Source organism: Pogoniulus pusillus, chromosome 30 (genome assembly GCF_015220805.1).
Source record: "Pogoniulus pusillus isolate bPogPus1 chromosome 30, bPogPus1.pri, whole genome shotgun sequence".
NCBI classification, from domain to species: domain Eukaryota; kingdom Metazoa; phylum Chordata; class Aves; order Piciformes; family Lybiidae; genus Pogoniulus; species Pogoniulus pusillus.
Window position 1 is genome coordinate 6942956 of NC_087293.1, and position 8768 is coordinate 6951723.

Consider the following 8768-nt stretch of genomic DNA (forward strand, 5'->3'; position numbering starts at 1 on the left):
AAAAATAAACAACAAAAAACCTGCATAACCTCAGAGCTAGAACAAAATCTAAACACCTAGGTTATGGTTTATCAAGAATCTATTTGTAACATGATGTACCTAGCTAAGCATATTTGGCATTTTCATAGAGGAACTTGCAGCTCTGCCCTGGGGACAATGAAGGGCCTAAGCTGACAACTGATTAAACTCAGAATGGCAGCAGGAATTCAGCCACTGCTGAACGTCTAACTTCATTTTGTTGTCTCTTCCAGAATGCTAGTAGCTGGCTGTAGCCATCAACAAATAATTTTCGATAGTCTACAAAAATAGTGAGATGTTTATTTCAGTGACTAACATATTTTAGGGTGCAGCCTGAAACCATTCTCAAAACAAAGCTGCCACTAGTAAAACCAGCACAAACTTTGACGTCAGATATGGAATTCGTGTGAAGCGGATACGCTGCCGGCAAGGTGACACCCATCAGAACAGCACACGTATCTGAAGGATCCCTGTGGCAATTTGCAGTACACAGGTTACTTTAAAACTTTGTCTTTCCTAGCATCTAATACCATTGACCTTAGCTAGAACATACGCAGATGCAAAAGCATTAATTCAGCAGATTCAGAAGAGGGTTTGTTTAGTGCAGCGCCCTACTTCGGCTCCAGCAGGGTGTGCTCTGACAGGATTAACTTCCAGGACATCTAAAAGCTGGGTATCAAACAGTGACACGTAGACACAAAGGAGGAAAACCAAACTTCCTCTTCCTCCAAAAGATAAAGTTTGTATTGAAAGCTGCTTTGCATATGTGCATTTTTGGACACAATTATTATTAAACTATCCCACAATGTAATTATTGTCATTCCAGTTCCTAAGTCACTGTAAACATTTTAAAAGGCTACAAGACAAAAACTGATCTGTCACACTGCAGAGAGAAACTGAAAAACCAGTCCACTAAAAAAAACCTTGCTATTATAAAGTTTCCAGCCACATAGCGGCTGTCACAGGGATCCTCACTCTACCATAACCCATTAAGACCTCTCTACTTTCTATGATAGATACCCGATAAGAGGTTTTCTGGAACAGCCTGTATGAGAAAGTGAGGTTACATTACTATCTCACCAGGTAATCATACAGCCTGTTAGTTAAGTGCCTGGAAAACTTCAAATTCATACATACCCATGCTCCACGACAAACTTTCTGAAGATGTATTTAAAATGTATCAGATCATTTTCCTAGTGTTCAAGTTCTGTATTTACATTTCCCCTCTACTCTCTCTATCTTTTTCTCTCAAAATCTTTTTTCTCCCAAACAACAGTGATACTTTCAGTAGTAATAGAAGGTGGCGGGGAGGGATAAATCCCTGAAGAGTAGAGACTGAATTGTATTCAAACTGTGCTGAAGCAGCCGGCGATCTTTAACATGCTGAACGTACCCTATGCAAATTTTAAAGGGGTGTTAACCACGGATCATTGTTGTAATCTCGGTGCTTTGTAAACATGGTACTACTCTACATCACTGCAGCTTTTTTACATCACTAAAGCTTCTTCCCATTCAGTTTTCTCAGTTGCAGAGGATCACAGGAAATGGAAACTTCACCGCGTTTATTTCATTCCAACTTGCAATTTCTTTGGAGTAAATTATTGTTCTGTCTGCTTACAGTTGGAGGAATAGAACAACTGTTATATTCAAAAGGTGCTTTTAGCAAATAATCGAGGGAAAAAAAAAGACAAGTTTATTAACCACGAAGCACGTCAGAGAAAGTTTAGAACACACAAAATTATCAAACTAAAGAACATATTTTATTTTTAATAAAATAGTGGAGCATGAAAAATAATTGTATATTACAAATATATACAGCAGAAAACTGTGCACCCCCAGCACAGTAAAGAGCATCACTCCATACAAAGCTTCCCTTTGCAGAATCTAGTGCTTCTTGATCTATTCATAGTGAGAATTTGTTTAACAATAGAAAGAGTCAATAAGCCCTTTGGGGTCTCTTTGAATTGATTCCCCCCCACCCCCCCTTTTTTTTTTTTTGCACAAATCAGTCCAAACGTGTATAACATTGGCTTGATTTCCATTAAAAAGCCACAAAATGTAACACTAAAGGGTTTCTGAGGACTAGACCTCTTAGTTCTTTTGTTAAGAGATTTCTTTTGTTGTCTTTATGTACAGCAAAATACTTGTTTCTCTTTTCATGTCATGGTAAGGAAAAAAATGTATTGCACATTATTCTTATTCACAAAGTTTGTGTCTGGTGCAGGAAGTTTCTTTTAGTGAAAAGAATATTGGTGAGCATTATAGATTGAACCTATTTTTAGGCACTCCAAACCCACTAGACTGAGATGAGTTGTAAGGGATTTCTCTCTTTTTATTTTCAAGCCAGTCTGCAGCGGCTGTCACAGCACAGAAACTGAGGACAGGACTCCTCGGGACCTTACTTTCCTGAAGAGACAATGCTCACTTGGGCACTTTCACAATCAAATCATTGCTCCATACAACTTGACTATACCTTGTTACTCAGAAACCTGTAGGAAACCCAGCTCAGCTACAGGAAAAAAAGTTAAATAAGGTGTGGGGGTCTGTTTGTTTGTTTTTTCAATAAAGCTGAGAGCTGGATGAAGAACCTACCTACAAATTAGTAACAGAAGGGAGCGTTTTAATTCACAACATTTCTTTCACTGAAAACCTTTCCATAAGTACATTTACCTTCAGCTTTTCACCAGGTCCCGAATTCAGCATTTTTCTTTTTTGCCTTGTGACATTAAAAAGCTGTTCTGACAAAGAAAAAAAGCACCATTTATTTTCTAACTTACGACTGCTACCGTGGGCATTTTTAAGTTTGTAGGGCCAAAGTCTTTTCTAAAGCCTGGTCATACACAAGTGGGTGGCTGCAGTGTCGATTCGTATTTTGCAAGGTGAGTTTTCTGTGGATGCTGAGGTTTCTTGTAGATTCCACTAGTAATAACGCTTGCAGGTTTTCTCCTACTTCTCTTCTTTAATCTTCGACTACAAACATTTTGCCAGGACTGAAGAGTCTTGGAAGTCCAGATCCACATCCCACTAGTAATGCCCACAACTAACAACATAAAAATTTTGACCATAAAGATTTCTACTGCTGGAATAGAGTTATTCATCATGCAGTCTAAATTTTTTGTCTGATTGTTCATCTTGCATTTCTGTTGAGTAGCCACTATTTTCCAGTAATCCATATTAAGTCTTTCATAAAAGTAGCAAGCTATCACACAAGTCGCAGGCACTGTATACAAGACTGAGAAGACACCGATCCTGACCATAAGTTTCTCCAACTTGTCAGTATTTTCTCCACCTGTTTTCATTACCCTCCTGATATGGAAAAGGGCCACAAACCCAGATAGAATAAAAGAAGTGCCAATGATTAGGTAACAAGCCAAAGGAATGAGTACAAACCCTGTCAAGGCATTCACATCCATGCTTCCAACATAGCACAACCCTGTCAGCTCATCTCCAGCCACCCTTCTCATAACTAGGATCATTATGGTCTTCACAGCTGGAATAGCCCATGCTGCCAAATGGAAGTAGCTACTGTTTGCTTCAATTGCTTCGTGCCCCCATTTTTTCCCAGCTGCTAGAAACCAAGTTAAAGTCAAGATCACCCACCACAAGGAACTTGCCATACCAAAGTAATACAGGACCAAGAACACAATGGTGCAGCCAGTACTCTCCAGTCCTTCCTGGATGACATAGAGTTGGCCGCTGTCCCTATCACAGGCAATACTTTCAGCACCTGAAAAGAGGCGAATAATGTACCCCACTGAGTAGACACAGTAGCACATTGAGAGGAAGATAATGGGCCTCTCGGGGTATTTGAAACGCTGAGGATCTATCAGAAATGTGAGTACAGTAAACGCACTGGAGAAGAAGCACAGAATGGACCAGATGGCAATCCAAATGACAGCAAACTGTTTGTCATCCTTGCTCCAGTAAACATCAACCCCTGGAGTGCAGAGCGGTGCGCAGGAAGCACTCTTTTCCACATGGTGGAACTTGCCAGGATTTTCACAGGAGGCTCTGCTGAGGCTGTCCTTATGTTGCTGCAGATCGTGGCCACCGCTGGGCCGCTGTGGACGAAACATGGGTGGCAGCATGCTGGATCCTCTGGGCGGCTCATCTGATCCATTGTTGGGGGCTTCCATGCACAGGTAATTGGGGTCGTTCTTGTTGGGCAGTTTGCTGCAGTCTAAGGAGTCTGGCCATTTAAAATTGAACTGTTCCATAATAGGAGAGCACTTCAGCCTGGCCTGCTCACACATAACCCTGCAGGCTGGGATCGGCGTAGAAACCTGCTCTGTGCACATCGGAGCATAGAGGGAGCAAAGGAAAAATTTCAGATGGCTGTGGCACCCATACTCCACCAAGGGGGCAAACTCATGCAGCTGAATGGCAGCTTCCCTTTGGTTCTCATGTCCCATGAGGTTCGGCATCCTCGTCATGTTGTACCCTATATCCTTGCACATGGGGATTTCTATCGGCTGGCACCTCCCGTCACCGGGCCGGTCAACGTCTATGGAGCTTATCCCGCTGCAGGAGCAGGTCAGCCAGCAGAGCACCAGCAGACTGCTGACCAAGTTCCTCACCGTCGGCCCCATCGCGGCGGCCGTAGCGGCGCAGGCAGCCCCAGGCGTGCGGCCGGAGCGCGGCTCCCCCCTTCCCTCCCTCCCTGCCCGCCTCCCGCCGGGGCCGTGCGGGGAGGGGAGCGGCGGGAGTCACTTCAGCGGCCGCACGTCTCCTGCCAGGGCCAGCATCGCCCCCGATGCTGGGGAGAGAGCCGGGCGGCGGGGGCTGGTGGTGCAGGGCTCAGCATAGCCCGGGCCGCGCCGCTCCGCACTGGCCCCACCGGGCGCGCTGGGGGGCGGGTGTGCGAGCAGCGCCGCAAACGGCCGGCGAAAGAGAAAGTACCCCCTGTCCGCAGATGCGCACAACTTACTGCGGGGAGCCCGGCAACTTTTCTTTTCCCCGGGCTTCCACTTCTGCGATCCGTCTTTCCACCACCGTTCCTCCTCCTTCTCTTCCTCCTTCCCGCTGCTGCCTCCCCGGAGCACAGGCAGAGCGGCGCCGGGATACTTAGGGGCTGTGAAGATCCGGGCGATCACCTCTTCAACTTGCACATGTCCCAGGCGGCTTTTTGCTGCAGCGGCTTTCGCCAGGGATTCTCCTCTCCCTAAAACGGGTCGCAGTTCCGTACTTTCTTGCCGAGAGGTGGAGATTGGTTTATCCGAGTGCAGAATAAAGGAGGAGGAGGAAATATCTAAGCTACTGAAGAGGGGGGTGGGAAACAATCTCTGCCCCACTCCCCTTCTCGCCTGGCTGTGCTCTGGGTCTGCAGTAGATGGTCTGTGTGCGCTCCGCGGAGCGGGGCTGGCTCGTGTGCACGGGGGCTGTGCCCGCTCCGCCGCCCCCGCCTCAGCAGACACTCCCGGGGCTGCAGGGAGCAGCTGGGGTTTTTAGGGGGCGGTTGAGTCCAAGGATAAAATAAAAAAAACCGAAACAACAAAACCTGTGCAGGATCCGCCTCGCATACGACATCCACTTTGCATGAGAAAGGTGAAGCTGACACGGTGATTACTTTCCAATCACTCGGAACGCCTTGAAACCTCCTTAAGGACCCCTACAGGTTTTCCTTGATCAGCACAGATTAGAAAAAGCCCCATTTGTTTCTCTCTCCTCCTTGTCTTTCCTTCCTTGCTCCTTTCCCTCCCGTTGCCCTCCCTTGAAAGTTTAACAAGCTCTGTTCTCTAGAAGGCGTCAGCCTACCCTCCCTCAGCCAGGTAGGAAGCAGGGAGAGCGAGTGCCTCAGACTCCGTGGCTCCTGATCAGAGGGATGAAGGTGGTTCCTCTGCCTGCCTTTATTGGAGGGGGGGTGGGGGGGTGGGCGATGCTTTAGTAGGGAGGATGTGGGGAGGAGGACGCATTTTATGGCGAGCGCTATAAACTCTTCGCTGCCAGGGTCATAAAACAGAGTTGCTTTCAGTCTGGAATCTCAGCTGTTTTCAAATGTCGTGCTTTGTCTCGAATACCTAAATGAACAGGACAGGCAGGATTGCTAAAAAAGTACTTGATCATGGTTTTAATCACGGTATGGCATTACTTGAAAAAATAGTTTTTTTCCTCTCTCTTCTTCTCCCCTCCCCCCACTTTTCCTTAAATAAAAAACCCTAAGAATACTAAAGCCATACCCTGGGAAAGTTACTTCATCCACTATATAAAAAATACTTGCAGATTTTGGAGATGAAGATCACTCTAAAGTGAGTTGTGTTTACTTTTTAAATTAAGCTTTCTGATTGATTTTGGTCTTGGTCTGTCAGAGTGAGAAGGAAGAAGTTAAATCCCAAGCCAAGCTACAATACACAGGTCTGCAAACTGAAGAGGAGCACTGTGATCAGAAGTCAAAAGATTAACTCTACTTCCCCCCCCTCCTTTTTTTTTTCTTCTTCCCTCTGTCCTTTGAGCTTAGTTTTAGCGAACATATTAATGAAGAAGGAAAATCTTTCTTTCTCCTTTTTCGTGCTCACCCACACAAACCGAGCTCCTCTCCATTAGTGCCTGTTTCTTATCGAAATGAACACGGATTCTCCTGGAAACTACCAAATCCCGCAGGGTCAGACTTAATACCCCACCAGGCTCTAGAAAGGAAACTGTTGGCTTCCTCAATTGTGATAAGGGTGAAATGGATCCAAGCAGGGACAACAAACCAGGGCTAATGTTTGTCTTTGAAAACCCTGAAGATGTTGATAGGTTTTGCCTAGAAGTAAAAAGCCATCATAAAAATGTTTTTAAACAGTATTGGCTTTTCAGTGGATCAGGGAGATTAAACTTAGAGTATTGGTCTTAGGGGGCTGACCTTTCCTTGGGCACCTTTAGATTCCTTAGGGAGTGTTACAAAAGCAGGCAGTGCTATGTGCAAAACCTGCTTTATTTATTTTAGTGTGTCTGTATGTGTGTGAGAGTGTGTGTTGGGGCATTTCCATTCTTCATTAATCTAAGCCTGTTTTCTTAGTATTTGTATGCATCCTGATTCCTCTTCTAGAGAGCTCAGTGGGGGGTAGCAGGAAAGTGTAGGGAAAGCTTTTACGATGGACAAGCAAATTCTACTTTAAAAAGTAGCATCCAAATGATAATAATAATTTAAATAATGCCTAAGATAAAAGTATTCAATATTTGTTTTGCCAACTTGATTGTTTGGGAGCTTGCTTCATGCCTTTTTTTTCCCCCCAACAAGTATTTTTGCAAAGCATGTTGTTATAGCAGCATTCACATTACAGTTAGATAGAAAACAATGCAAGAAATAATACATGGCCTGTTTTCTTCTATAGCACTGAGAGCAACCTTTTACTCCTAAAAGGCAAAAAGAAAGAGAGAAAGGGGAGGGGAACCCCCAACCTTGGTAGCTGTGTCTCTCTTAATTGATCTTTTATGTGCCAATTTAAATCAGCCTTGTTTTTCTAGCCACTATGTTAGCCAGTGCATCCCACTTCAGATCATTTCTTTTACTTTCTCTATTTTTAAAGAGCTATCGAGGGCTATCTCCCATTCAAGGAGCTTGAGTCAGTGAAACTAACAAATAGAACATTATTATAGAAAAATGAGAGCGCTGAGAAATCAGCAACTGGAAGATACCTCTGTAACTAATAAATGAAAAGAGTCTTTTGATGGCTCTAGCTGAAAAGATATTTTATTTTATTTTTTTTTCTCCTGTGTGTGGGATTTGAGATGTGTGATTCTATGGAGCAGCCAGGCACCCCTGCTGCTAGGCCCTGGCTAGTAGTTGGCCCCCCTCTGGCAAATGTTATGGAGAATTGGGAGGAATTTTATGGCTGTCTTTTCCCTCAGCTCTTTTTTCTTTTGTCTTCTTTGAAGAATGACTTTAGACATTTTATTTACATATTTAACCATGGATGAAAGAGGAAAAAGAAAGCATTTGGGCCGTTGTGGGAATAGTGATATGTTTAAATTAATGGAAATCTTATTAGGCTTCTAAAATTTTAAGCAAAAGATTTTTAATGAAACTTTATAATTAAACATGATTTCAAATAATGTGCCAACTCACAGGAAAGATACATTTCCCCCTCTAGTTATCTGTCTCCCCAACTCCCAAAAAATGTGCAGTGGAATCATCTCTATCTTAAGTCCAGCTCTTCTTCTGTCCCATAAGCAAAAGATGAAACCCCCTGAATATTTAATAAGACATGTCATAATTCAAACCATAACTAAATATTTTGTAGGTGAAGCAAACCACAAACAAGAAAAAAAAGACACCAGCACCCCTCATCCCTGCGATGGCAAAGTTTAATGCTGTGTAATCTACTGCGGTGACTGTAATAAAATACTTTGATATGGGTAATGGTGAAAATCAAAGTTGCATCAATTCTATGTATGTTCAAGTCAATGGAAATTACAGTGTGAGGCAAGGTTTTCTGAAATGGGATTAAAGAAAACTCAAATAATCCATTTGAGATAAAATGTCCTGACACTCCAGCAGCAAAGAGAAATGAGATGATAGGCTCGGGGAGCTGAAGAGTTAATTAATACATTAAAGATCGTCACTCAAATAGCCTAAAAGTCCTTATGATTAACAGTAGTGTGTTTTGACAGAACAGGGACTGATACTGACAATCTGATGTTTCAAAAGTCTGTAGCTAGAGTTGTTTTCCAGATGTAATATTTTTTTTGGCCAGCTGTTTATTGCACTAGAAATTCAATAATCCCATCCCCATCAATATTTGTTCAATAATCCCATCCCCATCTATATT

The 8768-nt window shown here is 43.5% G+C and overlaps 1 protein-coding gene across 2 annotated transcripts; it reads right to left on the reverse strand.

The window, feature by feature from the left end:
- Positions 1-1108: 1108 nt before the first annotated feature.
- Positions 1109-5858, reverse strand: FZD10 (frizzled class receptor 10). 2 transcript variants are annotated; one of them, XM_064168531.1, is made up of 2 exons: positions 4942-5858; positions 1109-4306 (listed from the first exon to the last, which is right to left on the reverse strand). In XM_064168531.1, the coding sequence occupies exon 2, from the start codon at positions 4269-4271 to the stop codon at positions 2853-2855; it is 1419 nt and encodes a 472-aa protein (XP_064024601.1). In that variant the 5' UTR covers positions 4272-4306; positions 4942-5858; the 3' UTR covers positions 1109-2852. The 2 variants fall into 2 exon arrangements, with proteins under 2 accessions (XP_064024601.1, XP_064024600.1); XM_064168530.1 differs by having other exon boundaries at positions 1109-5858.
- Positions 5859-8768: the final 2910 nt, after the last annotated feature.

Bases quoted from the DNA above. Each gene is read 5' to 3' on its own strand.
- FZD10 (XM_064168530.1), bottom strand. From the start codon at position 4,607: ATGGGGCCGACGGTGAGGAACTTGGTCAGCAGTCTGCTGGTGCTCTGC.